The 13,787-nt window shown below is 36.0% G+C and overlaps 1 protein-coding gene across 2 annotated transcripts in view; it reads left to right on the forward strand.

The window, feature by feature from the left end:
- TOP2B (DNA topoisomerase II beta) overlaps window positions 1-13,787 on the forward strand; it is a 68,403-nt gene that overhangs the window by 17,657 nt on the left and 36,959 nt on the right. For both annotated transcript variants that reach the window (XM_061997202.1, XM_061997203.1), the window contains exons 2-9: window positions 1,903-2,076; window positions 2,722-2,812; window positions 4,523-4,586; window positions 5,826-5,971; window positions 6,729-6,826; window positions 8,224-8,436; window positions 8,518-8,691; window positions 13,672-13,773. In XM_061997202.1, the coding sequence (XP_061853186.1) occupies window positions 1,903-2,076; window positions 2,722-2,812; window positions 4,523-4,586; window positions 5,826-5,971; window positions 6,729-6,826; window positions 8,224-8,436; window positions 8,518-8,691; window positions 13,672-13,773 (1,062 nt within the window). The remainder of the gene's footprint in view (window positions 1-1,902; window positions 2,077-2,721; window positions 2,813-4,522; window positions 4,587-5,825; window positions 5,972-6,728; window positions 6,827-8,223; window positions 8,437-8,517; window positions 8,692-13,671; window positions 13,774-13,787) is intronic.

The following is a 13,787-nucleotide window of genomic DNA, read 5'->3' on the forward strand; positions in this document are numbered from 1 at the left end:
ATGTGAGTTCAAGTTATATTGGTTGATATTTTTAAAATAATTCAAGTTTATAGGTAATAATTACTGTAAAATGTCATACCTAGTGTCTTGGTAGATAGGAGTTGAGAACTGACTGAATGACAGAGCCCAGAGAGTGGTGATCAATGGCACAGAATTGAGTTGGAGGCCTGTGGCCAGTGGGGTTACACAGGGATCAGTTCTGGGGCCAGTCTAATTAAACATCTACATCAAGGACCTGGATGAGGGGATAGAGTGTACCCTCAGCAAGTTCGCTAGTGACACCAAACTGGGAGGACTGACTGATTGACCAGAAGACTGTGCTGCCATTCAGTGAGATCTTGACCAGCTTGAGAGTTGGACAGAGAGGAACCTCATGAGGTTCAACAAGGACAAGTGCAGAGTCCTGCACCTCATGAGGAACAACCCCATTCACCAGTACAGGCTGGGGGCTGACCTGCTGGAGAGCAGCTCTGCAGAGAGAGACCTAGGAGTGTTGGTTGATAATAAACTAAATATGAAGGCCAATGGCGTCCTGGGCTGCGTCAAGAAGAGTGCGGCCAGCAGGTCGAGGGAGGTTCTCTTTCCCCCTCTACTCTGCCCTGGTGAGGCCTCATCTGGAGTACTGTGTCCAGTTCTGGGCTCCCCAGCTTAAGAGGGACAGAGAATGTCTGGAGTGAGTCCAGCACAGGGCTACCAAGATGATCAGGGGACTGGAGTATCTTCCTTATGAGGAAAGGCTGTGGGATCTGGGACTGTACAGCCTGGAGAAGAGGGACCAAGAGGGAACCTTATTAATACAAGTTTTGAGAGATAAATATCAAGAGGATGGGACAATATTTTTTCTGTAGTGTCCTGTGATAGAATGATGGCTAATGGACAAAGGCTAGAACACAAATAGTTCCACTTAAAGAAAAACTTTTCTTGTAAGGATGAGGGAGCACTGGCACAGGTTGCCTGGGAAAGTTGAATCTCTTTCTCTGGAGGTTTTCAAAACTTGCCTGGACGCGTTCCTGTGTGACCTGATTTAGGTGGGTCTGTTTGAGCAGGGGGATTGGACTAGATGATCTCTAAAAGTCCCTTCCAACCCCAAGCATTCTGTGATTTTATGATACACTCTTACTTTATCAGAATAGATCTTTTCTACAATTGATTTCTCTGAGAGATTTGGACTTTTCATTTTGTGTGTTTTTTAGCTCAATGGGAAGGAAGTATTTATTAGGAAAAAAACTGAAAGATGCACCAAATTCCTGTATCCTTCCCCAGCAAGTGGATTACTTTTCTGTAACGCTGCTTGTTCTTCCATTTGAAGGATTTTTCATCGCCTCAGCCCACATTAGGCTTGAATTCTGTTTAAATTCTGACATTAGCCTATGTGATTCACTTTTTTTACACTCCTTGGCATATTTCATCATAAAGCATTCTAAATTAGGATTGTGTCAGGTTTAATTATTTAACTTAAATAGAGAATATGAATTATACCAAGTGAGAAGCCATAGGAGAGGCGTTAACACTGTTTCTGAAATCCCACTGAATGAATTCTCCAAACTAAAAATGTAAAAAAGTAGTTTTATTCAGGACAGCATTCAGTGGTTGGGATTCAAATGCTTAAGCACAAAATGGATAGCATAAATGTCTTTTGTAATGTAATGTTTATTTATTTTGGTTTGTCATGCTTAGTAAATCCCTCAAGTTTGAATATGTTACAATTTGTTAAGAAACTGTCACATAGCCTGTTACTTTTTTCGGTTGAGAGGTTAGCTTGATCTTAATAGATCTGAAAACTTAACTTTAAATTAAGTGACAAGCTTTGATTGTAATTTAAACGTCTCTCAAATTTCGTTTATATCTTAAGAGTGACAGATTGAATTAATGAGGTTGATTATTGGTGTCCTTTTTTTTTAGACATTATTTGATAATCAAATCAATGCTTCAAAAAAGGAAGAGTCAGAAAGCATTAATAAAAATGACTCTTCAAAGAAGATGTCTGTTGAGAGAGTTTATCAGAAAAAGACTCAACTTGAGCACATACTCCTCCGTCCAGATACCTACATTGGGTCAGTTGAACCATTAACGCAGGTAAGTCTCACTAAATTTATAGTCTTAATAGTTTTTGTTGTTTTAATGAGGAAATTATTATTCTGTTTAATAAACAGGCACATGTCTACTTTTCTGATTATTCTGAATTATCATACTAAAGACTGTGACAATGTTTATGTATGCATGTGTAGGAAGTAGTCGAGAGACTTTTTAAAGCAGTGCTTTGTTCACCTCAAAAACATTCTCAGAAAATGTTGAAGTTAGTAAAAACACACACCTATGTGTGTAAGCAGTCATGTGTGTACATGTCCGTGTTTGCAAACATGGCTATGTGCACACACAAATATATGTACATATTTGTAAGTAGCACTTGCTCTATGTCCAAAACTACTTTGGTCTGTTTAGGTAGAGAACAAAGAATTTAAGCCTCCTGCTGGCATTTTTTACAGCTGTTTCTGTATAACTGTACTAATGGAGTTCCTCACCAAGCAGAAAATAATGGCTTTTCATTATGGAAATCTTTGTGGATACAGTGTAATTTTTGCCAAACTTCTGCTTTCGCTTTTGTCTTATGTAACAGCAGCAATTACATTGGAAGAGTTCCTGAAGTAAATAGATCTTAGAGAATCATAGAATGATTTACCAAGATAGTAAATATTTTTATTTTGTTTTGTTTAAATGTAGGTAATGTGGGTTTATGATGAAGATGTAGGAATGAATTGCAGAGAAGTTACCTTTGTTCCAGGCTTGTACAAGATCTTTGATGAAATCCTTGGTAAGTATTTTTAACGATAATATTGGTTTAGCATTACAGAGTGTAGACTTTTCTGAGCACTCTTAAAGCACATTCATTTCTAAGTATAAATGACAGACTAAGTGTCTCACTAAACTTCGGTGTATGAAAATTTTAGTGCATTGCAGCACTACAGTGCAGACAGTTTAAAGAGGGAAGAGTTTTCAGCTGACCTTGTAAGAAAGTGTAAATATTGATTACTGGTTGTCAGAACTAGCTTATTCTTTATGAACATTTTTTTTATAATACTTTTATTCTACAAAGTTGATTAGGGCCACAGTTTGTTGTAAGTCCTCGAGTCACCGTGTTTTACTGGTTTATGATAGTTTCTGGGTGGCAGGTACACTTTAAATACTAACCATCAGTAGAGATGTGCAACATGTGAATAGTGTGCTATCTGCTGAACTGATATTTTGGATTAATTGACATGAAATCTTGGCCTAATCAAGTTTTATGAAGTTACATTGTAAGGGTTGGTGGGATTACATCCTAAACTAAATTATCATCTACTTAGGTGAATGGAAATTTTCTCATGACTTTCATTAGGTTCAGAACTTCTCCACACCTAAAACTTTACAGCATTGTTGTCTTAGAGGCAATAAAGATGGTATCTTTGCCGAGTGGAAAAGAATGAGTTTAAAATTTTTTACATATTACTTAATTTGAGAAATATGGGAATGAAAATCTTCCATCACTTCTTTTTTGAATGCTGCCTCATAGATGAAATTTACGGGCTTCTCATAAAAGGGAGTCCACTTCCATTTTATCACATTCAAAAGGAAGATCAGTATCATATCATTATTGTAGTAATGAATGGCTTATGGCTTCTTTATGTAGCCCTGATAAGTGTTTCACAGAGTGTAGTTTGAGAGCTATGGGTCAGTGTAATAATATTGTGAAAACTGGACATCAGAGCTGTGCATACTTTTGAATGAAATTGCACTTAATGATTTTTAGTAAAAGCACCTTGATATATTTGATTTTACACTGAAATTCTTATAATTATTGTGGTGTTTTGGAGTTTTATTTTGATCTGTTTCATGGATGATGAGACAAATACTGAAAATGACTGTGCAACATTTTCATGGTTAATGACAGTAGTCACATTTCTGCTCAAATGTTAATTTCCAGTTATCCTTCTTTTGATCCTAAACTACGTGGAGTGCTTAGGAGCCAACTTCAAACTGTTAGTTGTAAGTCTCACAAGCTCTTTTGCTGAAGTCAAAACACTCCTTAATGGATGTGACTTTTTCAGGATTGGGTTTTAGTGGCAAAAGGTTGTGTAAACTGAGCTGGGTAATGCATGTAATTTTCTAGGGTATTTGACATACATGATGTAATATGTGTAATAAATATCCCAACAAGCACAGTGAGAGACAAATAAAGTGCCTCAGTTAAGAACAGTTATAGGAACAGGCTCACAAAATGCACTTCTATATTTATTTCTAAGGTAATCTAACTGTTAGAAATAGAGTAAGTAATTATAAGAAGGTTGAAAAATATCTTCCTGCAGATACTTGGTTGTATTTGTAGACTTCAGTAATAAGATGCAGAATATACAAAGAGATACCAGATGATGAAATGCCTGGACCATTGTAACTTGTGCTGAAATACATATACAATTATTTTTACAGATCAAGCAATTCATTATTGATTGTACAAAGCGTTAATTTGTGCTACTTTTTTTCATAGTAAATGCTGCTGACAATAAGCAGAGGGACAAAAATATGACTTGCATTAAAATATCCATTGATCCGTAAGTAAAAGCATGCTTTCATTTACTTTCTCTGCCAATGCTATTGTAGTTCAGATTCATACAAATGACTTTGCTAAATTTAATTGGATATTTAAAATCCAAATAATAATTTTGGAATTACTTCCATTAGCTTAATATTTTAAGATGAAAATGTGAATTAAAAGTGGCTAACAGTAAGTACTACCATTCTGAATGTAAAATGATTAGCTTTCCTGAACAACTCATTCATATTTGATTGATTGAATCTTCAAATCAGAAGATCATCAGATTCCTGATTAGATGAAAAATTTGGCAGTACGTAACTATAACTAGTGAGGTTACTCATAAATACCAGCCTTGACGTTGTTTAAGATAATTGTGCAGCTGTTGAACTTGTATGTTAACTCCTGGATAAAGTTATAATTGAGTTAGCTGTATCACACTGACAGTGCATATTACAGATATGTCATTGCCACTGTTTTTCAAAATGGAAAACTTAATGCTAATTCCTAATGAGAATTACAATAGTTACCTTAGGTACCACAGATACCTTAGTAGTACCTTTCAATTACATTTAACTGAATAGTAAATGTTTTAGACACCTAATTTTCACACTTAATCTTTCTAATAATTATGCTGAGAAGTTATTTTTCTGCAAGTTTTCAATGCATATTGGTTTCCATAGATCAAATTGCTTTTATTGTGAAATGAGAGGGAAATGGTAATGTAAATCTGCAAGAATTCTTAAGATTTTAAACTCTAATATTCCAAAATGAAAATTCTGTGTGAGAGCTACAAGTATTAACAATGCTGTTGGATTTTGATGTTGTTGCATAAAAAAGTTCCAATTTTTATGATGACTGGGAAATAATGGTTTAAAACAGATGATAGCTTGTCTGTATTCTGAGTGGATTTCAGTGAAACCTAAAAAGCTACAACTCTAACGTAAGTATTATTCTGTTACTAAATGTCAGGATTCTGTTGCCTATCATGTTAATAGTGAGACCTCTTCAAGCAGATTTCTGGGTGTTATTTTTATGATAAAAATACTGTGATGTATGATTATTTATGCTCCTTCTTGTAAGACATCTGATAACCACAAAAAATTGAGATTTTGTAATTTAAATTGGTAAAGCTGTGAATAAACATTGTAAAAATATGGTATTTTACTGTATTTTATGTAGCTAGTTAAACAGTTAAAATGTAGGAGTCTGTTTTCAGTATTACATTGAGTGGCTTAATGCCTTCTCTATTTTATAGGGAATCAAACATTATCAGCATATGGAATAATGGAAAGGGTATACCAGTTGTGGAACACAAAGTAGAAAAAGTATATGTACCTGCTTTAATCTTTGGGCAGCTGCTGACATCCAGCAACTATGATGATGATGAGAAAAAAGTTACAGGCAAGACTATTTAATGTTTTGGTTTATTCAATTAAGCTATGGTTTGCTTTTCAGTATGCTTTTTTCTTCTTTTTCTGTTCAGTTTCATAATAGGTAAGTATTTAGTCACCATTACTATAGCTCTTTGTTAGGGTAAAGTGACTTAAAGAAAAAAAATGTATGTAGTTTGTTTTTTAATACCTATGTTATAGAGAACTTTACATTTACATCTTTGAATCAGTAGTCATTCAATAACAACATATTTTAATGATAAGATATGCAAGCATTTAAGTATTTACGCCCTTGAAGGGGAAAAAAATAAATTAGGATATGATTTATTATCCTTAATGTAAAACAACCCTAATTCAGATCATGAGTGAAAATTCTCTTCTATCCTACTGCATATTTTTTTTTCTGTGTATTTCCATATATTATGATGTGTGGTTGGACAGTGATTTGAATCTGATTATGACCTAGTTTTCAGCTGAATCAGAATGTTGAGGTCAGTTGCCTTTCAGCAAGCAAATGGGTAGATCAACAAAAAGGAAGCTATGGGAGCATCCTGGCCTTGTGGGGAGGAGCAAACTGCTCTCTCCTAGGCAGAAGTAGTTGTATTAGATTGGAGGTAGTGTGAAACACTGTCCCTGACATTCTTTGACAGCTGTTGACATATGGCCCTACTTTTGTTAATGTTTAGGAACATTTTATGTTGGAATGTTCTCTGTATCATAAATATGGTTCACCTGTAAAAACCTTACTGTATATTGTTTTTTTTCAGGTGGACGCAATGGCTACGGTGCAAAACTTTGTAACATATTTAGTACAAAGTTCACAGTTGAGACTGCTTGCAAGGAATACAAACACAGCTTTAAGCAGGTATAGAAATGATCTCAACCTTTTTCTTTTGCTGTGATTATAAATTTAAAATTTAACGTGTTTTCTGTATTTCAGTATTTCATGAATCATTTAACATTCAAATGGATGTGTAGAGTTTGCAGACTAGATTAGTTCATTCAGTAAAACTTGTGTGCCTGTGTATTAGACTTTTTTTGTTGTTGTAAATTAAGATTTTTCTTGGGAGTGTTAGACGACTAAAAATGAAAAACAAATTTATTCTGTTCAAACTAAAATATTCATGTACTTGAGAAGAGGAATACACTTAATTTAAAAGTTTTGTATTTGATGTTATATAATTTTTAAAAAGCTCTTTCTACTTAGCTATGCAAATATGGAAACAAGTATCTAGATAATTTTGAATAGTGTAAGGAAAAAGATTGTTCAGTATTTGTCATGAATGTCATTAGCTTAGCTGGACTCAAGTGCAAAGCCTCTCTTTCCTCGTTTGAACCCATTGCTTATTGTTATTGTTAGAACATAGACCAAGCTTGGATTGAATGTAGTCTGCTAGAGCTTTGAGATGGCCACCTTTCTAAAAGTTTGAAGAACTTAGGTAGAGCATTAGATAGCAAAGTTCTTTGGCTTTTGAGTCTTTCCCAGTCTTTTTCTGGACAAGTCATTAATCTCTGGTTATGCTGTCATGTCACTACAGAAACCATTGAAAGACATTCTTCTACCTGTCTTTTAAAAGTGTTGTATTTTCTGCTGACTGACAAAAATCAAATTGGTTTGAGTGTACTTTTAGAAAAAGACCTTCCTTATGACTTAAACTACTGTATTTTCCAGTATTTTCAAAAATGGTGAAAATACAACTGAACTTATCTATGCTGTGACTAGGGTCTGCTTGGTCTTATTAGTGTTCCTGTGTTCTTAAACAAGGAACAATACCAAGACTCATGAGTCAAGTCTGAGCAACTTAGTTTGTCAAGAAGCATGCTTTAGTACAATACACAGCCACAAAGATGCCATCTCGGAGACCACTGAGTCTTTGCACACAGACTAATAAGCCTGCCCATGCAAGCGTGTAGCAGACTGAAAGTGTTAAACTGACGGTCAATAAGGACTGTTTATCTAGCTCACTTGTATCTAATTCAGTCAATTCTGTGGTGGGCTCTGTTTGCCTTAGAATCATGTCCATCAATGTAACGGTACCTACATATTTGCAGAAACCACAACTCTGCTGTCACCGATGCTTGTGCAAATCTTGGTAAAGCAATTAATTTTAAGTGTAGTGTTTTACCAGAGGACACTTCTAAAAGAAGTCTGTGAGCATTTACTTGTGTACCTGTTAAAATTGTAGCATAGTTGGAAAATACAGGAATGGAGGAGGGCAACATGTATTGTAAACTAATGTCTACATTCTTTCATTTCCCAAGACTTGGATGAACAATATGATGAAGACCTCTGAACCCAAGATTAAGCATTTTGATGGTGATGACTACACATGCATTACATTCCAGCCAGATCTATCTAAATTTAAAATGGAAAAACTTGATAAGGATATCGTGGCCCTCATGACAAGAAGAGCCTATGATTTGGCTGGGTCATGCAAAGGAGTCAAAGTCATGTTGAATGGGAAAAAATTACCTGTAAGAACCCCATTTAAAATATTTTAAATGTAGGGACTGTTTTATGTATGGAATAGTAATTGTTACCTGTATTACTCCCAGGTAAATGGATTTCGCAGTTACGTAGATCTTTACGTAAAAGACAAGCTGGATGAAACTGGAGTTGCGCTAAAAGTTATTCATGAAGTTGTGAATGAGCGATGGGATGTGTGCCTCACTTTAAGTGAAAAAGGGTTTCAGCAGATCAGCTTTGTAAATAGTATAGCTACCACAAAGGTGAGTAGTTACATTGATTAGCAAGAGATGTGAATGATAAAAATGTGTACTAATGTTATGCCCAGTGAGATATTTGGTAAAACATTATGTCTGGGTTACTGAAAATAAATAGATGAGGTAATCGTTTGTGTGAGAGGATCTGGCAGAGCAAACTGAATGCAATCAAAATACATTCATAGCGGTATTTCTGAATATGCACTAGGTTTTAAAACACTAGTAAAAATTTTGGTGATACTGATGTCTTGTATGAGCATACATGGTATTGATTAAATAAAAAATGAATTAAATTATTTTATCCCTTTCTTTTTAACACATTGTAATAAAATAATTCTGAAATTTTGCTAACAGAATGTACAAACCCCTTAAAGTTATTAGCAGCAAGGTTTGGAGGGAAACAGTGACCTTTGGTATTTTGGAAAAATATCTTTCTATTTATTACTTTATGATGTATAAAACTGGCCTGAAATATTGAGATTAATTTTCTTTTATTTGTGTTTCTCTGTAAGAAAATCTAGATGCTTTCTTTACTTATTAGCAACTGAAGTAGTAGTGAAATGATATCGTAGCAAATCTCCGGTGTTGATGAAGTGGCAATATGCTCAGCAAAATGAAGTACAGTCTTTGTGCTTCTCAGAGTGCTGAGGTGGTCAGGCACTGAGGCAACCACCTGAAATCAACTAGTGTAACTCTTGTCTATGCCAGTTTGGCATCCCCTGGGTTGAGGGGCCTGGGATCCACCATGGTGAAAGAAAGTCTTTGTCATTTCTCCTCTTCACAAATTGCACCAGATGAGTAATCTGATAACCATCAAGCAATTCTAGTGATAGATGAGGGAATCTTAACCATGAGCTTCCCCAAAAAATCAAGAAGATGATAATTTATAATCAGACAATTTAAAAATGCCTGGATCTTTTCTAGAGGAGTCAAACAGATGAAAATTCTAATGGTAGCACAAATGATCGTTAAGCAATAGTGGTTATGCTAAGTGGGGACCCTGGTCTAGGCAGGTGTCCAAAGGTATCAGTATAAAACTTGGTGGTAGATGATGTGTAGCCAGTGTTTTGGTGGTATGTAATTTTTACTGCATAGCTTTTTCCAGTGTAGCTGAAACAGCATTCAGTGATAAGAGGGATTGTTTCTTTCATTGTAGAATATTACTTCTGAATTATGCATTGTAGTTAAGTATGTATCTGATACTTGTCAAAGCTAGGGATAATAAACATATCTGGTAGTTGAAAGGTTAAACTTCATTTCAAATCAGGCCTCTTTATGCAACATAAAGAAGAAAACAGCATAACCTCAAAGATGTATACCATACCTTTATGAAGAACCTGGCAATGACGAGAAACTTAATCATGTTTGATAATCAGGTGAAGAAAATGTATTTGAAAAAAACCTGAATACTCCTAAGTTAACTGTATTGCACACACTCAAAAGATTTTTAGTTTTACTCTTTTGGATCAATTTTCAACCATCATGCAGTAGCACATACATTGTTATCAAATAATCTTTAAGAAAATTCATAGAAAAAGTACTGTGTATTCTTCAAAGGTAAGTGTTGTAATTTCTAGTTTTTCCCACTCTCCCGATCCATGCCTTATGTGTGTGACTGGATGTGGAATGTTCGGGCCGGTGAACCACCTCACCAGCAATTGATGTGCAACTACCCACTGATGAGACATAATGGCTAGTAACTAACTGCGTCAACTGCCTGTCCCCTTATCTCCTAACAGGTGAGGAGCTCATTTCAGCTGTTTTTTGGTTATTTATGGCTGTTTGCTGAAAGCTTTTCATTTCTGTTTCTGGATAAATACCACCCAGTCGTAACTTCCCTTCCACCTGTTTTTTTAAACTCGCTTTAAATTCCAAACAATTTTTTTTAGGTTAATGGGGTCTATTTTTTTTAAGGAGTTTGTAGAAGGTCAGGCAGTATGTTGAGGCACAACTCCCTTGTTTTCTTATAAAATTGTTACCTTCATTGGTTCCCCATTTATTCACAATTCTGCCACAGTAGACCAACACAGAACTTGTTTTCAGGCTCTGAGGCAACACTTGTAGCTAATTACAGTTGTGCATATAAACTTTTAGTGAGACTTGTTTGTCAACTGATTACACATGGTCTTCTCAAGTAGTAGCTGTAGTAGAAATTGTAGTAGGAACTTTAGTTATTAAGGTAACAATCTAACAATATTTTTCATGTGGTGGCATTGCTAACTATAATACTGCTAGTCATCTTAGTAGAAGTGCTCAGCTAATACAGATGCAGTGTCAGATGGCACACTAGGGTGGAGGAAGCATGCCAACCTGTTAAAATTTTCAAGTGTTCAGCAAGGAATTTGAGACTGTTCTAGAGCTTGACATTTTCAGATTTACTCTAATAAAAGAAATAGAAAAGAGATTTTATTTGTATAGCTAATTCAATGAAGACTTCAAATTTAAAATTAGCTTTTGAATTTGTTTGCCATATGAACCATTTTCTACCCATAGAATTTAAATATGACTTACCTCAGAATTAATTGAGGCTGTTGGCTATGGATGATGTGAATGGAAGGTATATAGGAGCCAGCATAAGCTTCATTTGTAATATTTTAGTCGTTACCGTTTCATTAGATGTCTTCTAAGTTTGCAAGACTATGATTCAATCATAATGATTACTCTGAGGGAAAAGAAAACTATGCAGTTTTAGTGCTCTTTCTCATCATACAATGGTCATAATAATCATTGGCAGCCCTCTCGATTTGGAGGGTATTTTTCTGTCTTGCACTAAAATATACCGACAGTTGAGGCAGTTATAGGCGGTTATGCTTCTATAGTGGGTAAACGTGCCACCTACTGGTGAGATGGTTGAAAGGTTCCCAGCTTTGAGCTCTGAACATCCCTCACTCAATGCTACACACTAAGAATGGACACGACAATGAGGAGCTGTGCTAGTAGCTAGTATCTTCTAAGAATAAGAATTACCGGTAAGTAGCTACTTTTGGTGTGTCAGATGTTAGTATTAGCAAAATCTTTGAAGTGCTGAAATTGCAAAAATAATGTTGCTGAAGTTATAGACACAAAAACATACTGAGATAATCCTGGAAGCATACATTTTCAGTAATGTGATGAGTAAAAGTAATGCACTTTTAACTGGCCATTCAAATGTGGAATTTTTTTTTTTTTTTTGTATTTTCCTGTAGTACATTTCTCTACACTTTAGAAATGGTTTATTTTTCCTTTGAAGTGACAGGTTGTCCATGTATCAGCTTCTACTTGAGCTCTCCTATGGTGAAACTCTGTCATCCATATGTGAATAAAAACAACCGTGTTCTAATTTTGGTGGGTTTTGGGTTGATTTCTTCGTTTGCCATGGAAAAACACTTGCATGTATGGTGCTTCTAAAACATTGGTGGTTTATGTTACTATTTAATAGATAGCTTGAGACTGACAGAAATCATAGATATTTTTTGAAGTTCAAGTGCTGATTTTGGTTATGGCTGATAATATTTACCATCCTAAGCTATTTTTATTCCTACTCTCTCTTTTTCTATTCTTGACCTGCTGGAGAACAGCTCTATGGAGAGGTACCTGGGAGTTCTGATTGACAGCAAACTAACCATGAGCCAGCAATGTGCCCTCGTGGTCAAGGAGGCCAGTGGCATCCTGGGTGTATCAAGAAGAGTGTGTCCAGCAGGTCGAGGGAGGTTCTGTTTCCCCTCTACTCTGCCCTGATGAGGCCTCATCTGGAGTCCTGTGTCCAGCTCTGGGCTCCCCAGCTCAAGAAGGACAGAGAACTTCTGGAGAGACTCCAGTACAGGGCCACTAGGATGATGAGGGGGCTGGAGCATCTTTCATATGAGGAAAGGCTGTGAAACCTGAGGCTGTTTAGCCTGGAGAAGACTGAGAGGAGACCTTATCAACACTTACAAATATATATAAAGGGTAGATGTCAAGAGCTTGGGGCCTGTCCTTTTAGTATAGTGACCAGTGATAGGACAAGCTGTAATAGGCACGAGTTGGAAAACAGGAAGTTCCACTTGAACATGAGGAAAAACTTCTCTCCTGTGAAAGTGAGGGAGCCCTGGCCCAGGCTGCCCAGGGAGGGTGTGAAATTTTCTCTGGAAGTTTTTGAAAGCCACTGAGACACCTGTACAACCTTATCTAGACCTGCTTGAGCAGAGGGATTGAACTAGATGATCTCTAGAGGTGGCTTACAACCCTTACCGTTCTGTAATTCTGTGGCCTCTACTTTCTATATGAAGTTGAGACCACAGCTTGTGATTAACTGTGTGCTTGGTTATGTATCTCTTGTTGCCACATCGGGTATGAATTTGCAGCAGGTTTAGGCTCTGATGAGAATTAAGGAGAACTGTTCATCTCCTTAAGGTTATTTTGCTCTGCTCTTTTAGAGTTTTCTGGATCTTTTGATTGGCTATTTGAAGTTTGCTCTATTTGCTCATGAGCCCAAGGCTAGCAAAAAATGCTAACAGCTTTTATTTCAGGAGTTGAGTGAGGTGGGAAGGAATAGGCATGGGTGCTGTATATTTGAGTGTGAAGTCCTGAACCTTTTTTAATGAATGAAATGGGGGAATTTTTAATTTTACAAAGGAATGTGTGATGGTTTTAGTCCAAAATTATTTATGTGGGTGCTAAAAAGATACCTCTTTAGAGCCATGTGGTGTTGCAGGTACCATACCAGTGCTACGGTGCGATTTTGATATATGCAGTACTCTTAAGTAGCTGCATTTGAAGTCCACCACTCTACAGTAAATGACAAGTTCCGTGTAACTATACCATTTAATATCCATCATCCTCACTTGTATGAAGACTGAATGACATGAAGGAGAAAATTTCAAGTTTTCATTCGTTATGCTGCTTCTTAGAGTGCATGGATTTTCAAGTCTAACAATGAGCACAGAAACTTTGTTCGTATGGCTTAGAACTATTGGGAAATTAAATGATTTTGGTTTTTTTTCTTTTTTTCCCTCTTCCCTCCTTAAGGGTGGTAGGCATGTTGATTATGTGGTGGATCAGGTTGTGGGCAAACTGATAGAAGTGGTGAAAAAGAAGAATAAAGCTGGAGTTTCAGTAAAACCATTTCAGGCAAGTAACTTTAC

Source organism: Colius striatus, chromosome 5 (assembly GCF_028858725.1).
Source record: "Colius striatus isolate bColStr4 chromosome 5, bColStr4.1.hap1, whole genome shotgun sequence".
Lineage (NCBI taxonomy): Eukaryota > Metazoa > Chordata > Aves > Coliiformes > Coliidae > Colius > Colius striatus.